The 18,358-nt window shown below is 48.8% G+C and overlaps 1 protein-coding gene across 1 annotated transcript; it reads left to right on the forward strand.

Moving 5' to 3' along the window:
- Nucleotides 1–865: 865 nt before the first annotated feature.
- LOC119932497 (cystatin-like) lies at nt 866–9,376 on the forward strand. The gene is made up of 3 exons (XM_038751739.1): nt 866–1,230; nt 4,809–4,922; nt 8,931–9,376. Exons 1-3 carry the CDS (start codon nt 979–981, stop codon nt 9,012–9,014), a joined length of 450 nt encoding a protein of 149 aa, XP_038607667.1. The 5' UTR covers nt 866–978; the 3' UTR covers nt 9,015–9,376.
- Nucleotides 9,377–18,358: the final 8,982 nt, after the last annotated feature.

Here is an 18,358-nt window from a genome sequence, read left to right on the forward strand (position 1 = left end):
TGTGACTTTGGGCAAGTCACTTCACTTCTCTGGGCCTCAGTTCCCTCATCTGTAAAATGGGGATGAAGACTGTGAGCCCCATGTGGGACAACTTGACTACCTTATATCTCCCCGTGCGTAAGTGCTTAAAAATGCCATTATTATTGTTATTATTATTATTAAAGAGCCTGGGCTTGGGAGTCAGAGGTCATGGGTTCAAATCCCAGCTGCACCAATTGTCAGCTGTGTGACCTTGGGCAAGTCACTTCACTTCTCTGGGCCTCAGTTCCCTCATCTGTAAAATAGGGATTAAGACTGTGAGCCCCACTTGGGACAACCTAATCACCTTGTATCCTCCCCAGCGTTTATAACAGTGCTTTGCACATAGTAAGGGCTTAACAAATGCCATTATTATTATTATTACTCAATTTTACTTGTATATATTTACTATTCTATTTATTTTTGATGAGCAGATGACTTTAATTCTATTTATTCTGACGGTATCGACACCTGTCTACATGTTTTGTTTTGTCTTCTGTCTCCCCCCCCGCCCCCTTCTAGACTGTGAGCCCGTTGTTGGGTTTTGTTTTGTCTTCTGTCCCCCACTTCTAGACTGAGAGCCCGTTGTTGGGTAGGGACCGTCTCTCTATGTTGCCGACTTGTACTTCCCAAGCGCTTAGTCCAGCGCTCTGCACACAGTCAATACGATTGAATAAATGCTCCGCACCAAGTAAGCATTCAATAAATGCGATTGAGTGAGTGGATGAATAATAATAATAAAAAAAACGGAGACGGGGGGCGGTTGCGGGGCCCAAAGGCGGAACAAACTGGGGGGTGGAGTCGGGGGAGGAGCCTGGTTCAGGGCTCAGCTTAAATGCAGCGGGGCTGAGGGTGAGTGATTGTGCAGGCAGGCAAGCGAGCAAGAAAGGAGGCAAGCAAGGAAGGAAGCAAGGAAACAAGCAAACGCGCTAGTTGCGCGTGTGTGTTGCGGGCTGAGCGATGGGGGCTGGAGGCGTTGGGCGTTGGGGCCTGGTGCTGGCGGCGTTGGCGGCCTTGGCGGTGCTGGGCGTCCGTGCGGCGGAGGGCGGGTCGGAGCCGGGCCGGCCCCGGCTGCTCGGGGGTCGGATTCCCGCCGACGCCAACGAGGAGGGCGTGCAGCGGGCGCTGCAGTTCGCCCTAGACGAATACAACAAAGCCAGCAACGACAAGTACGGCAGCCGCGTGGCCCGGCTGGTGCAGGCCCACAGGCAGGTTAGTGCCCCGGGGCCCGGACCCCGACCCCGAACCCTCCTGCGGCCCGGCCCGCAGTTGCGGACGCAGCGTCCTTTAAACGACACAACTCCCCCTCCCCCGCCCCACCCCACCAACTCACTCTCTCACTCTCTCCCCCCCCCCCCCCCCCATTGGACGAACTTGCGGGGTGTCAGCCCAGTCGCCATGGCTGTCGTTCATTGATCCCGCCCTTCGGTGTCCCCCTGACCGGCGGGGGTTGTTTGCCCCGGCCCCTGTCATTTCGGTTTCGGTCCCGGCCCCTATAATAATAATAATAATAATAATGATGGCATTTGTTAAGCGCTTACTATGTGCGAAGCACTGTTCTAAGCGCTGGGGGATACAAGGTAATCAGGTTGTCCCACATAAATAATAACAATGATGGCATTTGTTAAGCGCTTACTGTGTGCGAAGCGAAGCACTGTTCTAAGCGCTGGGGGATACAAGGTAATTAGGTTGTCCCACATAAATAATAATAAGGGTTCTCGGTCCCGGCCCCTATGTCCTCCCGGTCCCTTCCCCTGTCGTCTCGGTCCTGGCCCCGGTCCTGGCCCGTGTCTGTGTCTCGACCCCTGCCCCGGCCTCTTTCCCTGCCCGACTCCTCCGGCGCCTGTGTCCGAGAGGAATCCTCCTCTTCCCCCGGCGCAGGGCCAGGGCGGGGCCGCCACCGACAAGCGTCTCCCCTCCAGCAGTCCCCGAGTCGTAATAGACGCCCTCTCCCGGGGAGGCACCCCTTTCCCCCAGCCTTCAACCCGCGGGCGGGACGGCCCTGGTGAGGGGCCTGTTCTGGAGGAGCCGGGCTTCGCGGGGCACCCCCGGGATGCGCCCATCCACTCAATCTTATTGAGTGCATACTGAGTGCAGAACACTATATTACGCGCTTAGAAAGTACAATACATTCACTCATTCAGTCACTTATTGAGAGCTTACTGTGTGCGGAGCACTGTACTGAGCGCTTGGAAAGTACAGTTCGGTAACAGCGACAACCCTTACCCAGCAACGGGCTTAGTCTAGAAGGGGGAGTCAGACAACAAACAAGTAGGCAGCCAAGTCAGTTAACCTCTGTAGGCTGTATCTGTAAAGTGAGGGTCGTAATGTTGTGAGAGTAAAATGAAATAGCATAAGTGCTTGCCAAAAGTTATTGTGGCATTGCCCTTTGTCCTTGAGGGTGGCACCCAAAGGACTGTCAACAAGGACTGACCCTATAGGCTGACTCATGAGTCTTATCTCCTGGGCTTGTGGTCAGCAAAAGTCATCTTGCTTCTGAGAAGAGAGTTTGGGTTATAATGAACATCCGCTGCCCAGTCCCTGTCTGCCCCCACCATCACCTGGCAAGTCAGGCCACGTATTAATTTTTGGGCTGTAAACCTAAGTAGGGTAGGGCCTCCCCCCCCCCCCCCCCAAACTCTCTCCTGCCCCTGTTAATTATGCACCTGAATCTGTACCCTATATGCATGTGATATTCACCTCATCCTCAGACTCACAACTGATGTATACATCCTTAATCCTCACCATTTTCCCCCTCTCTAATTTATTTCAATGTTTATCTCTCCCTCTAGACTTCTGGACAGGGATCATGTATTCCAACTCCATTGTGTTGTACTCAAGTGCTTAGTACATCGGCCTGCACTCAGTAAATGCCACTGATTGTGGAATGAGCTATTTGGGCTGGGGAAGGGGCAGTGGGGAGTCAGCTCTTTGCTTTGTACCCCCTTCTTCCCCCCCTTGCACATTTCTGCTGGCCATTTGGTCTGCATTTCTGAAGATTGGCATGATCACAGCTGCCTTTCCATATCACAAAGCCAGTTAAATTTGCACTGGCCTCACCATGCTCCTTCCTGTGGCTCTTCCTACTCTCTTCTCCCCCCCCCCCCCCCCCACGACCCCCCAAAAGTGACCAAGGCTAACTCTGCCCAGACTCCACAAAACTGTTGGTAGGGGGCCAAGGGGCTCAACAAAGCAGTCTGGGTCCAGTTAGCAATCGTGAAAAATGTTGGTAGTATAAGGGTCTACCGTCCGTCTTGGGGATCTGAACACTGAGACAAAAATAGTGATAAATCCGTAGTATTTATTGAGTACCTACTTTGTGCAGAACTCTGTATAAGCACTTGGGAAAAGCACAAAACAAAGGAGTTGGTAGATGAGAGTCTTGCCGAAAGGAACTTACATAAACTGTATTGAACTAATAGAAACAGATTAAGCATATTAAACTAAATTACAGGTAGGGGAAATAGTGCATAAGGATATTTATAGAAGTACCTTAGGGGTGAGTATCACAGGGACTCTGTTGGGCCTTGACACAGGGTCTGAGGATGACTAACAACAAAACAACCTCACTTGTTCCCACAGGAAAGCATGATGATTTCATCCCTATGCCCTGCAACTGTTTCAGGAAGAAAGGGAGGTCAGGGCTGTTTTGGGAGCTGGGTAGTGGTAGTAGGGAGTTTCTGCTTCAGCTAGCTGAGGAACACAGGCATTCCAGCAGAAACTCTTTCTCCCCCCCCCCCCCCCCCCCACCCCGGCTCCTCCTTCTGGGCTAGTAGAACTATTCTAGAAAAAGACTCTAATGCAGCCTCCAATCAGTGGTATTTGTTGAGCACTTTCTGTGTGCAGAGCACTCCACTAAGTGCTTGGGAGAATACAATTTAAGAGCTGGTACCAAGCTCTACCTTTCATACGTTTGTCTGACCTTAAACTTTTGTAGGCAAGACCAGAGCAGAAACATTGGTATTCTGGTCTTGCTAATTTACTGAATTGGTAAATCATTGTTGTGTGTCTGTGCCAGCCCTCAGGGTCTCCAGTGGCTCTGGTGGAGAGACGTCAGTTGCATCAGCTGTAAATGGGATCTCATCACAGAGGTGGGAAGGACTTGAGGGGGCATCTCAGGGCACCCACCTTATGGCATGGAGGCTGGCTGGGGTCTCTCTGACCCTCAGCGGTGGTGATGTAGGATGTGAGTGTAACAGCACAGACAAAACCACTCCAGGGCCTTGTCCTATGTGACCGGGGCCAATCACCCAAGCCATGCTGGACTCCTGAGCTGGGTCTCTGTCTGTCCCCATCTCATCTGAGGGTTGGGGAGGGCCAAATCCGTACCCGGACTCGTGGTTTCACAGGGAGCAGTTTCCTGGTGCAGCCCTTTCCCTTTCCTTTAGGGTTGATTCTGTAGAATGCTGTCATCTTTCTGGAAGGGTTTGTGGGGTGAGGTATAAGAACACCCTCTGCCTAGGCGCTCATCATCAATCGTATTTATTGAGCGCTTACTGTGTGCAGAGCACTGTACTAAGCGCTTGGGAAGTACAAGTTGGCAACATATAGAGACAGTCCCTACCCAACAGTGGGCTCACAGTCTAAAAGGGGGAGACAGAGAACAAAACCAAATATACTCAAATACAGCTCATCACCGTAAAGCTGGGAGTGACTCCAAAGGTGCCACCCAACTGAAAGGGCTCAATTGTCCGGTAACTCTGCCTTCTTCCACCACCCCTAGCCCACTCTGGGCTCTCATTGCCCCTCGGATTGAGCGCTTACGTGGAGCTGTTGCCTCTGACTTACAGATTGTGGCCGGGGTGAAGTACTATCTGGATGTGGAGATCGGTCGTACGACGTGCACCAAGTCTGTGTCTGACCTCGCAAGCTGTCCCTTCCATGACAAACCGGAGCTGAAAAAGGTATGTCTCATCCTAAAATGAAGCTAGGGAGAGCCCTGTATGGGCAAGGAAGTTCTTAATCACAAGCTGTCTATAAACTCCTTGAGGGCAGGGCTTGGGGCTTTCTTCGCTCTAATCTCCAAGGACCCAGGACAGTGCTGTTTATTTGGGAGGCTCCAGTATGGTTCTCAGCAAATAACATTGATAGAGGTCTTGGCCTCTTATCCCAGCTCGGCCACATGCCTACAGTGTGACCTTGGACAAGTCACTTAATTTCTTTTTGTTCCCTCATCTGTAAATTGTGGATTCATTGCCTATGCTCCTTCAATCAGTGGTATTTGAGTGTTTACTACGTGCGCAACACTGTAGTAAGTGCCTCGGAGAGTACAGTACAATAGAATTAGCAAACAGATTCCCTCCCCATAATGCAGTAATAATAATAATGTTGGTATTTAAGCACTTACTATGTGCCAAGCACTGTTCTAAGTGCTGGGGAGGATATAAGGTGATCAGATTGTCCCATGTGGGGCTCAGAGTCTTAATCTCCATTTTATAGATGAGGGAACTGAGGCACAGAGAACTGACTTGCCCAAAGTTACACAGCTGACAAATGGCGGAGCTGGGCTCTGACTCCCAAGCCCGTGCTCTTTCCAATGAGCCATGCTGCTTCTCTGAAATGTGAACCCCATATGGGCCCTAATGTGAATAATACTAATGATGGTATTTAGTGCTTACTGTGTGAAGCACTGTTTTAATCACTGGGGTAGATACAAACTAATCAGGTTGGACACCGTCCCTGTTTCACATGAGGCTGACAGTCTTAATCCCCATTTTACAGTTGAGGTAACTGAGGCACAGAGAAGGTAAGTGACTTGCTCAAGGTCACAGCAGACAAGTGGTGAAGGTGGGCTTAGAATCCAGGTCTTTCGGACTCCCAGGCCCATGCTCTATCCACTAGGAATCTACCCCAGTGCTTCATACAGTGCTTAGTACAAAGTAAACCCTTAAAAAATTCCACAGATATTGGTTTTTTATTTTTGCCAGCCCTTAGCCTTGACCCAAACCCAGGCCACCTGGCACTGGGCCAGGATTTTTTAAGAGATATATTTCAGAGTCCCCCAGAATTTCCTGGTCCGTCCAGGAAGCTACTGTCCACTCTGTGGCCCTCTGGACCAACAAGACCACCAGGATGATCTCATCTCACGGTCCACAATTCTATCTGTCCAAGCAAGTAAATTCCAGCAGATCCAGTATCTAGCAAGGGTACCCGCACACCCTAAAGGTTGGGATGGCGAGGGAGCCCGTGCCCAGTTCAGGATGGGCTGCTTGACTAGGGCTGTTCACGGGGAAAGGCTTGGCTAAACCTCTAGGATCTATGCCCCATCTTACTCTGTTCCGTTAGGGTCCCTCTTACTGTAGGGGGAAGTGGCCCTCCCAAGTAGTAGCCCTGTTGGGGAGGGCAGCAAGGGTGAGATTGTCCATTCAGAGCTGGACGGGCCCACAGCATTGCAGTTGAGGAGGTCCAAACCATCAGGAGCTGGAATGAGCTCAGGAGTCAGGCCCGGTGGTGCGCTGGCCCCGTTGGTTGAATCTGAACTTTCTTTGAAAACTGTCCTACGTTCCTCTGGCTCTGCCAACAAATGGGCTCTTGGCAGGGAAGAATCACTTGGTTGCTCTTCTAGAGCCAAGAAGAGACAGTTAGGAGCTGTGGCTGGCTCTCCACTTCCCTGGATTCCAACTTGGCATGTCTGTGCTTAGCTCCCCATGGCCCCACCCTCTAGTAATAATAACTGTGGTATTTGTTAAACTCTTACAAGGTGCCAAGCCCTGTACTAAGCACTGACCCCTCCCCTACCATTGCTGAGTTCACACTCAAACACATTAAACTCTTCCAGAACATCTCATATAATGAACCCTGAGCAACCCGCTCACTCAACAGGGACACAAGACCTCAAGGGCTCTTTGAGGTCTCTGGTTGCCCTTCTGGTGTTGGCTTCATGGCTCTGTTGCAGTGCAAATGTTTGGGACACTGGGTTACTTGTGTGCTTTGGCATTGTTCTCTGCATTGTGCCTCATCAGCTCTTCAGTGATTTTTTTTTTTTTTTCCAACAAAAACAAACCCCCTGTAGCTGTTTGACTTCTGAAGCCTTGTTCATCTCCAACTGGCAGGGCCACCTGGCCTGATGTTGCTTTTGCCACATCAGCAGAGTGACATGTTTTTCAAACTGATGCTGATCAGCCTGGGAAAGCCAAGTTGCTGTTGGATTTATCTGAGCCTGGGAGGCTGGACTTCCTGACTTGAATAGAGATGTCCCTGTTCTGCTAATGCTCTGAGCCCTTGAATGACAGGGAGCACAGACAGGACTCTCCCTACCACCAACCCCCCACAACACAATATTAATCTCTAGTATATCTGTTTTGAATTCCAGTGGATTTAGGATCCAGCCTTCCAGACAGCAAAGGTCCCTTGAAGAGGGATTGGCCCCCAAAATTAGTATAGGAACAGTGTGGTCGCTTGGATAGAGCACAGGCCTGGGAGTCAGAAGGACCTGGGTTTTAATTCCAGTTCCCCAACATGTCTGCTGAGTGTCCTTTGGCGAGTCACTTAACTTCTCATTACCCCCGTTACCTTATCTGTGAAATGGGGATTAAGATTGTGAGCCCCCTGTGAAATGTGGATCCAATCTGATTATCTTGTATCTACTCCAGTGCTTAGTGTAGCCCATAGTAAGCACTTAACATACCATTTATTTATTTTAAAAATAATACTAATAATAGTGATGGTATTTAAGTGCTTACTATGTGCCAAGCACTGTTCTAAGTGCTGGGGTAGACACAAGATAATCAGGTTGTCCCACATGGGACTCAGTCTTAATCCCCATTTTACAGATGAGGGAACTGAGGCACAGAAGTCAAGTGACTTGCCCAAAGTCACACATCTGACAGGTGGTGGAGCCTGGATTAGAACCCATGACCTCTGACTCCCAAGCCTGTACTCTTGCCACTTAGCCATGCTGCTTCTCTAAAAAGAACAGACCTGGGAGTCAGATGAACCAAACTCTAAACCTGGCTCTTCCAGTTGTCTGCTGTGTGACATTTGGCAAGTCATCTCACTTCTCTGGGCCTCACTTTCCTCATCTGTAAAATAGGGATTAAATACTTCTATTCCTTCCTATTTAAACTCTGAGCCCCATGTGAGATAGGCACTCTGTGTCGAACCTGTTTCACTTGTATGTACTCCAGCACTAAGAACAGTGCTTGGTGCATAGAAAGTGCTTAACAAATACCATTAATAGTAATGGTGGTAATAAGTCATATTTAAGAGGTTACTATGTGCCAGGTACTGTACTAAGCTCTGGGGAAGGTACAGAATGATCAGACATAGGCCCTGTCCTACATGGGGCTCACCATCTGGGAGAGAGAACACAGGTATTTAGTCCCCAGTTGACAGATGAGGAAAGTGAGCCACAGTGAAAGTGTGACATGGTCACACAGCAGCCAAGTGGCGGAGCCGGAATTAGAACTAAGGTCCTCTGTCTCCCAGGCCCTTGCTCTTTCTTCCAGGCTGCACAGAGTTAATGGTGGTGTGGCTGGATAATCCTACCATCTTTTGGAAGTAAGCAGATATTAGTGAGGTAGAACCCAGCATGGCCTGGCCCCCGAATGGGATGAGGTCAGTGACATTTTAGCAGAGGCTACATAGCTGGTGCATTCTGGGCTACCAGTCTGGTGTTGGTAGGCCCTTACTGGGAGGGAGGGAGAAGAAACACATGGTGCTCTCCACCATTCCAGTCTCCAGTTCTGATTCCTCTTCCCTCAGCTCTCCCCTGTGCTCTAGGGTGCAGCTGCTCCTATTGTGGTTGGTTGCTGTCATTAATCTCAGTGCTGATCAGTCGCCTGTAGGAACAATGGGGTGAACGAATGGGGCATGGGCACTTAGCTGTCTCCTGGCCCGAGCGCAGAACTACTATCCTTCCGGGGCAGCCCTCTCAGCGGAGGGCATGACTGTGGTCTCTCTTTCCTTTGTAGCAAACCTTCTGCAGCTTTGAGGTGTACTTTGTCCCCTGGCTCAGCAAAACCAAACTGCTGAAGAACACCTGCAAGGACATGTAGGTGTGGACCTGCCCGTCCCGGCAGATTCCCGTGCAGAACTACCACTGGCCGGTGGGTGCCTGCCGGTGTGGAGCAGTGAACGCCTAGACCCTCGAACAGCCTTCCCCACCCCGCCGCCCCTCCGCTCTGAGGCTGTGTCCGGCACAAGGCCGCCCGCTGATGCCATTTCTCCGGGCAAGCACAACGAAGAAACGAGGCCAAGCAGAGTTAATTTTGGACTAGCTAATGGCTTTTTCTCTGGCAGCATTGCTTTTCAAGTAGTATCTCTGTACAGGCTGGAAAAAAACTTCACATTAAGAATGAAACCTCCTGTTGCTAATCTCATGCTGTAGGGAATAAATGAAAATGAACAAAAAGTGGCGGAGAGGTATTGTGCTTCTGGTCTTTCCAGGTAGGGGCTGGGAATGCTGATGAAGCCTCTGCATTCCACTTGGTCTTCCTCCCTGCCCTCAGGCCTGGTTAGGGGACTGGGGGGCTGAGCACTGGCCTGACACTGGACTGGGGCAGGAAACCAGCCAGGTCCTCCTAAGAGCAGGTTTTGCCAGTTGGGTTGGATGGTTGAGGTCCCAGGGCTCACAATGCTGATGATTTTCATTACGTCAGGGAAGTACGATGAGTACCTCAGTCCCAATACCTGGGCCGGAGCAGAACCTGGTACGAGGGCAAAAGTACTGACATTCCAGGAGAGGCCGCCTGAGACCCCTTCCCCTAGCCCAGGCCCAGAATAGCCTTTTCTGGAGCCTCGTCCCAGGGCAGCCCCACAGCTCAGGCAGTAGGGATGGGTAGTCCCGAGCCTCCAGGCTACAAAGGACTTGGGCAAAGCCTTAGATCTCCCACCCCAGAAAACCTGTCTGTATGGTCACAACCAGTCAGTCCATTGTACTTGAGTGCTCATTGTATGCAGGGCACTGTACTAACCACTTGGGTGAGTACAATACAACAATAGACACATTCCCTTCCCATTTGAGCCCTTACTGTGTTCCAAGGGCTTGGGAAAGTGCAATCCGATAGAGTCGGTAAACCAGATCCCTGCCCTCAAGGAGCTGATCTCTGGGGCTATTCATTGCCTCCCTCTACCTTGCAGGAGGAGGGAAATAAAGGACAGAGGCCTGGTGGAGGAGATGAGTAGGGTCTTCCTGGGTTCTTTTTTTTTTTAATCTACAATCTTTACCCTAAACCCTTCAGTTGTCTAGTTAGGCTAGCAGCACTGATAATACAGCCCAGAGGGTGTAGTGCACTATACGAAGTGCTTGAGAAGGGCAAAACAGAAAAATAAGCCATTTCTTCTTCACAAGGAATTCACACACTAACTAGAGAGACTTGCCCTCTCTGGCAGTGTGAGCACCATGTTGGGATGAGGCCTGTGGAAGTGAAGTGGGGCAGGGGAAGATTAGTCTATCTGCGGAAATAATTCCATGCTATTCATTCAGTCATTCAATTGTATTTATTGAGCACTTACTGTGTGCAGTGCACTGTACTAAATGCTTGGAAAGTACAATTTGGCTACAGATAGAGACAATCCCTACCCAACAGTGGGCTCACAGTCTCGAAGGGGTAGACAGATAAAACAAGTAGGCATAAATAGCGTCAAAATAGAATTATATATATATATACATCATTAATAAAATAAATAGAAAAATAAATATGTACAAAAATACACAAGTGCTGTGGGGTGGGGAAGTGGGTAGAGCAGAGGGAGGGAGTAGGGGTGATGGGGAGGAGGAGCAGAGGAAAAGGGAGGCTCAGTCTAGGAAGGCCTCTTGGAGGAGGTGAGATCACAGTAGGGCTTTGAAGTGGGGAAGAGAGCTAGTTTGGTGGATGTAAGAAGGGAGGGCATAGTTCTGCAAAGGGTGAGTGGTTCTTTGAGGGTATTTTCTCTAGGAAGTTACCATTTAATAGAACGGGCAAGAGAGAAATCTAGGTCATTGTATGGGAAGAAAATCAATTAATGATATTTATTGAGCATTAATTCATTCATTCAATCATATTTATTGAGCACTTACTGTGTGCAGAGCACTGTACTAAGCGCTTGGGAAGTACAAGTTGGCAACGTATAGAGATGGTCCCTACCCAACAGTGGGCTCACAGGCACCTGAAAGAGTATAATACAAAACTTGGTAGACATGGTCCCTACCCTCAAAAGCTTAAATTTAACAGTAGCATTTTCTTTTTGAAATCACATCTCCAGGAGGCCTTCCCTGATAAATTTATAGTCTTCCTCAAATGCCACATCAGCATTTCTATACCACCAAAGCACTTGGATACACATACCTCCTCTTAGTACTTGTGTACATAGATTTATACTTCAGTATTTTTTATGGTATTTGCCAAGCACCTACTATGAGCCAGGCACTGTACTAAGCAACGAGGTAGATACAAGTTATTCAGGTTGGACAAAGTCCATGACCCACATAAGAGCTCACAATCTTAATCCCTGTTTTACAGATGAGGTAACTGATGTACAGAGAAGTTAAGTGACTTGCCCAAGGTAACCTGGCAGACAAGTGGCAGAGCTGGTATTAGAACCCATGTCCTGGCTTCTAGGCCCATGCTGCTTCTCTGTCTGTCCTCTTCACTACATTGTAATATCATGTCTACTAACTCCATTGTACTTTCCCATTTGCTTAATACAGTGGCCTGCCCATAATATGTGCTCAGTAAGTATTTTGACTTGACTTTTAGGCAGGAGCAGTACTTGGTGAGAGTCCCCTCCAAGTCCACAGTAGGTACTTAGACATCAGCAGCATACCTGGTTGACAGCTCTCAGTCTTTTCCTTCACCTTGCACCTCCTCTGGGACTTTCAATGTTCTCAGGCCACAGCAGCTGGGGCAAAAGAGCCGCCTAAAGCCCCCAGGCCTCCCAAGAAGAAGTTGTCAATCCACAATTCTGAGCCAATCAGGGTGCAGCAGTGCAAATCCTTTGCAGCAAAGATAATTTGTAAGTCCCCTAATCAGTCACCAGAAAGCAAAGCTGTAAGCATGGGGACTGGTTTGGAATCCCGGTTTTGCCACTTGTCTGCCACTTGTCTATTGTCTGATCTTGGTCAAGTCAAAACTTCTCTGTGCCTCAGTTCCCTCATTTATAAAATGGGGTTTAAAACTGTAAGCCCCATGTGGGACAGGGACTGTGTCCCTATATTTATTACAGTGCCTGGTACATAGTAGGCATTTAACGTTGCTCCCCGTGGTTTCGGGGGCAACTCTCAGGTTCTTACCCTCTCCGGGTCTTCGGACATCTCCAGACGCGGCCCGCGCGTTCACACCAGGAAGAGTCAGCCAGAGGTTCAAAGCTTGGTTGCCGTTTATTTGCTATCAGCGGTTACATGAGAGAGAGAGAGAGAGAGAGAGAGAGAGAGAGAGAGAGAGAGAGAGAGAGAGAGAGAGGGAGGGAGAGAGGGAGGGAGAGAGGGAGAGAGGCGCGCCCCCCTATGTCTTGTTCGTCTCTTATACCCTCCGTTGCCCGGGGGCAGGGTTTTCTCGGGGGATGGCATATCGAGGCTTTGCCATGTAGCACACACCGCCCTCCAGCCACTAGCCTAACAACAGCTCTGTCCAGTCACGAAGCGTTTGCTCTGGCTCGCCCCCAGCCACCCGTTGCCAACCATCGCTGGCTGCGGATATGGCCTTGAGGTTGCCTCCGAGCCTTGCAGGTGCAAGCTTGTTTTTCTTGCCCTGGTCTCTTTATCTCCTGTTGTTGAGTCTGTTTGGCCTTGAGCCGTTGGGTACGGTTTGTGTGCACATACTGCCTGTCTCATCGCCTTCCCCCGCTCCCTACGATTTAACATATAGACCATTAACAAAAAGAAGACATTTTACCAGGTGATGGGTGGGGAATGCTGTAATTTGTGGCCCATCTCTCCTGTCCTGCAGTTTCTTACAGAGCCACATGCAAACAAGTCAAATCAAAAGCCTGTGTTCATGGGAGGCAATGGGGTCTTGTTCCTGGGCTAGGAAAGGGCACTGTTGGTGGGGGGCCAGGATGAAAAACCTAGAGGACTTTGTGAGAAGAGGGAGAAGGGAAGGCACTGGCCAGATTTCAGAAGACCGGGTCACCAAGACAGTGGAGGTAAAATAAAGGACTTGAGCAGTTTCAGAAGAGCTGAGTCAGCCAAATAGAAGGATCTGGAACGTAAAAGTAAACAGGTATCAGTTCTTTATTGGGCAGATAGGGGTGGGGAGGGGTAAGAGACTGAAGATGGGGATGCCTTACTTCCCAGGTTCTGGATGATCTGCCCTTTGCCTTCCACTGCTAAGCGGGATGCTGGAATGAAGCAAGTGAGAATGAAGCTGATTTCTCTTGTCCTTCCCTCCCCTTTGCCTTCCAAATAGGAATCACCTGTGCCACCCCCAACAGCCTCATCTCTCTAACAGGCATCAACTGCCCTCCCACCACCTCTTCTCCCTCTCCCTCTCTTTCCTTACCCTCCACCTCCTCCTCTTTCTCCCTCAAGTACTTATTACAGTGTTCTGCACACAGTAAGTGCTCAATAAATGATTGATTGATCCCTCTTCCTACCTGATCTCAATTCATCCTGTTCCATCAAGGCTATGTCACTTTTCCTTTCCAGCCTGTCACCCGAGTCCTCTGGCCACCTTCAGTTTTGAGGGTGGTCAAGCCAGGGTCCAGGCCTTTGCTCAGCACTCTCAGTTGATAATAATAATAATAATAATGATGTCATTTATTAAGCACTAACTATGTGCAAAGCACTGTTCTAAGCACTGGGGAGGTTACAAGGTGATCAGGTTGTCCCACGGGGGGCTCGCAGTCTTAATCCCCATTTTACAGATGAGGTAACTGAGGCACAGAGAAATGAAGTGACTTGCCCAAAGTCACACAGCTGACAATTGGCGGAGCTGGGATTTGAACTCCTGACCTCTGACTCCAAAGCCCGGGCTCTTTCCACTGAGCCATGCTGCTTCACATTCATTGAGAACTTCAGTATGCAGAACACTGTACGAAGCTCTTGGGAGAGTACAATATTACAATATAGGGCAAAGTCACTGCTGAGGATGAGCTTACCCTCCTGGTTTACAAAATTACAGACACAGGGCTACAAGGTCATGTAGTCCAGGCCCCTGCTTCTGAGGTAGGATGTCTTCAAACCATTGAAGAAGGAGGGAAGTGGGGCTCCATCTTCTCCCTATATAATAATAACAATAATAGTTATGGTATTTGTTAAGTGCTTACTATGCACCAAGCACTGTTCTAAGCGCTGGGGTAGGTTCTAGGAAATCAGGTTGTCCCATGTGGGGCTCACAGTCTTAATCCCCATTTTACAGATGAGGTAACTGAGGCACAGAGAAGTGAAGCAACTTGCCCAAGGTCACACAGCAGACAAGTGGCAGAGCTGGAATTAGAACTCACATTGTAATCCATGTACTTAGTGCTTTAGGAAGTTCTTTCTACTGTCTAATCCAAATCCTTTCTCCTGCAGCACTTTCTCCTGCCTGAATCTGATCCCCTGCAGATCATCATCAATCGTATTTATTGAGTGCTTACTATGTGCAGAGCACTGTACTAAGCGCTTGCAGATGGTGAGGAAGGTCACCGCTGAGGCAGGTAAGGTATCAAAGAGGGCAAAGGCAAATGTGAACAGCTCAACCTTCCCCTCCCCCTGCCCTGACATGGACTCAAAGACCACCAGAATGACTTTCCAGGAGCCACCTATCACCAACCTAGCAAAGGCAGTAATGGCCAGAGCTACTGAGGATAGAGGAACCTCAACGCTGCTCCCTCTCCCACCAATCTTAATTTGGCCACTTCTCCCTGGACCTCTGTGAACTGACCCAAAGGTGAACTTCAGTGAAAGCTGCCATGGGAGGTTGAGGGGGCTCAGGCGGCAGCATGCATTAAGAGCCAGAGGGAGGCTGGGACATGTGAATTGACCTCATACGGTCAGCCATGAGCTGAGGAGCACAATGCTCCCCAATTCCCAGCTGAACAAGACCCAAACTAAGCTCCTGCTTTCCTCTGCTCCTCCTCCCCTCCCCATTGCCCCTAAACGCTCCCTTTGCTGTACCCTCCCTCCACCACACAGCACTTGTGTACCTATGTACATATTAATAATTCTAATTCTATTTATTTTGTTGTGTATATCCATAATTCTATTTATAATGATGCTACTAATGCCTGTTTGCTTGTTTTGATGTCTGTCTCCCCGCTTCTAGCCTGTGAGCCCTTTGTGGGTAGGGGTTTTCTCTATTTGTTGTGTAATTGTACTTCCCAAGCACTTAATACAGTGGTCGGCATACAGTAAGCGCTGAGCCCATTGCCGGGTAGGGACCATCTCTATATGTTGCCAACTTGTACTTCCCAAGCGCTTAGTACAGTGCTCTGCACACAGTAAGCGCTCAATAAATACGACTGACTGAATGAATGAATGAATAAATACTATTGAATGAATAAATAAATACGATTGAATGAATGAATGAATAAATACTATTGAATGAATGAATGAATGAATGAACAAGAGATGGTCGGATCCAGAGCCTGCCCTGCAATCCCAGGAAGCGCCACATGAGGGCAGCGCCGCCCACAGAATGGCCCGTCCCGGGCCCTGGCCTGGCTTAGACTTTCAGAATGAAACCAGATCAACCTGACTTTCTCCTTGGGGACACTGCTGACTGAAAATTACTAATAATGATGATAATTAATAATAATAATGATAATAATAATAATATTGATGGGATTTGTTAAGTGCGTACTATGTGTCATGCACTGTTCTAAGCACTGGGGTAGATACAAATCATCAAGTTGGACACAATCCCTGTCCCAGGTGGGGCTCACAGTCTTAATCCCCATTTTCCAGATGAGGGAACTGAGGCCCAGAGAAGTGAAGTGAACTGCCCAAGGTCACACAACAGACAAGTGGCAGAGTTGGGATTAGAATCCTGGTCCTTCTGACTCCCAAGCCTCTGTTCTTATCCACTAGGCTTCTTTCTCCCGGGTACGTGTTAGATGGAGGAATCATACCAAAAAGGGAGAGCTGGGCAGGGATGGAGTCCAGGGGTGGGGATAGGGGCTGAAGGGAAAGAGGGAGCACATCAATCAATTGCTTTGATTGAGGGTTTACAGTATGCAAAGCATCATATTAAGGACTTGGGAGAGTATGATAACAGAGTTGGTAAACATATTTCCTGCTTACAGTCTAGAGGGGGAGACAGACATTAATAAAAATGAATGAATTATGGATATGTACAGAAATGCTGTGGGGCCTGAGGGAGGGGTGAATAAAGGGTGCAAATCCACATGCAAGAGCAAAGCAGAAGGGAGTGGGAGAAAAGGACATGAGGGCCTAGTCTGGGAAGGCCTCTTGGAAGAGATATGCCTTCAAGGCTTTGAAGGTGGGCAGTGTGATCATCTGTCAGATATGAAGAGAGAGAGCATTCTAGGACACAGGCAGAACATGGACAAGAGGTCATTGGTAAGATAGATGAGATAAGATAGATGAGAAGCAGCGTGGCTTAGTGGAAAGAGCCCAGGCTTGGGAGTCAGAGGTCATGGGTTCTAATCCTGATCCTCCACTTTTCAGCTGTGTAACTTTGGGCAAATCACTTCAGTTCTCTGTGCCTCAGTTACCTTATCTGTAAAATGGGGATTAGGACTGTGAGCCCGACGTGGGACAAACTGATTACCTTGTATCTACCCCAGTGCTTACTGCGCACTACACTAAGCACTTGGGAGTGTACAATACAACAATAAACAGACATATTCCCTGCCCACAGTGAGCAGATATTTGGCTGAGGCAGAGGAATAAATGGTCACCCCTCCTATTCCATCAGTTGCCTCATCTGTAAAATGGGGATTAAGACTGTGAGTCCCACTTGGGACATCCTGATTCCCTTCAATTTACCCCAGTACTTAGAAAAGTGCTTGGCACCTAGTAAGCACTTAACAAATACCATAATTAATATCCAATATTGCCAAGTCACATTGCACAAGCGCAGAGTGTTCTGTATGATATCATGTGGAAGTCCATTTGAACCCCCAGAAATCCCCATTTCTCTGGGCCCCCAGACCACCCACCTCGCTTTGGTCCAGGGCCAACATGTCTCCCTCCTTTCTCCCCATTCACACATGCACATGCCACTTGGCCCTCCAGTACCCAATACTGCCCACAAGACAGGGCTCCCTGAGCAATTCATTGTACCCCAGAGGATGGTGACACCAGCCAGGGTAGCAGTAGCAGGGAAAGTAGTAAAATAAGTTACCACAAACATCCAACACCAACAGGGTTATCACAAACCAATGATATAGCCAAGTGAATGTTAAATGATTGCCAACATTACCGTTTATCTCCCTTGACAACTACCAGCAATGTTTCCTTTACCCCAAATCTCAGTTTGGAGAAAATCAGGTCAGCTCTCCCTGCCCCCACACCCCCAGGCTGTACTGGGCAGTTGGAAGCTGGGTTCTCCAGCCAGACTCTGGGATCCTGAAGTCTTGACTCCAGGGAGAAGTTTCCCCGGGCGTGAGACACCCTGTGCCTATAATTTGCCATGGCTGCTCCAGGTGTGTCTGGATTGTGAACAAGGTGTGGCTGGATTATGGCTGGTTCACAATCCAGCCCTAAGTATTCCCATGCTCCCATTCCTGTGGAAAGTCCCATGCTCTTTCCACTATCAATCAATCAATGATATTTACTGAGCAATTACCATGTGCAGTACACTGCACTAAGTGCTTGGAGGAGTCCAAGACAACCGAGTTGGTAGACATGTTTCCTCCCATAAGGAGCCTATGGTCTAGAGGGGGTCACAGATATTATTGTAAATATAATATATAATTTATGAATAGGTCCATGAGTGTTGTACATATATGCACTAGGCCTTACTGTTAGAAAAGCAGCATGGGTCAGTGGAAAGAGCACGGGCTTGGGAGCCAGAGGTCATGGGTTCTAAGCCCAGCTCCATCACTTGTCAGCTGTGTGACTTTGGGCAAGTCACTTCACTTCTCTGTGCCTCAGTTACCTCATCTGTAAAATGGGGATTAAGACTGTGAGCCCCACGTGGGACAACCTGATCACCTTGTATCCCCCCCAGCACTTAGAACAGTGCTTTGCACATAGTAAGCGCTTAACAAATGCCATCATTATTATTATTATACTAGACTGTGAGCCCACTGTTGGGTAGGGACCATCTCTATATGTTACCAACTTGTACTTCCCAAGCGCTTAGTACTGTGCTGTGCACACAGTAAGTGCTCAATAAATACGATTGAATGAATGAATGAATGAAATGCCATCATTATTATTATTATTATACTGTTTCCCATGAGGCCCAGAGAATGGTGAGATATAGCCAAGGCCTTCTGCAAACAGGGCCATGATAAGGCCTGGGCCTCAGGC

Source organism: Tachyglossus aculeatus, chromosome 1, assembly GCF_015852505.1.
Source record: "Tachyglossus aculeatus isolate mTacAcu1 chromosome 1, mTacAcu1.pri, whole genome shotgun sequence".
Lineage (NCBI taxonomy): Eukaryota > Metazoa > Chordata > Mammalia > Monotremata > Tachyglossidae > Tachyglossus > Tachyglossus aculeatus.

Coding starts and splice junctions, on each gene's coding strand:
- LOC119932497 (XM_038751739.1), top strand. CDS start 979: ATGGGGGCTGGAGGCGTTGGGCGTTGGGGCCTGGTGCTGGCGGCGTTG. Junction 1,231..4,808: donor TGGTGCAGGCCCACAGGCAG/GTTAGTGCCCCG, acceptor TCTGACTTACAG/ATTGTGGCCGGGGTGAAGTA. Junction 4,923..8,930: donor ACAAACCGGAGCTGAAAAAG/GTATGTCTCATC, acceptor TTTCCTTTGTAG/CAAACCTTCTGCAGCTTTGA.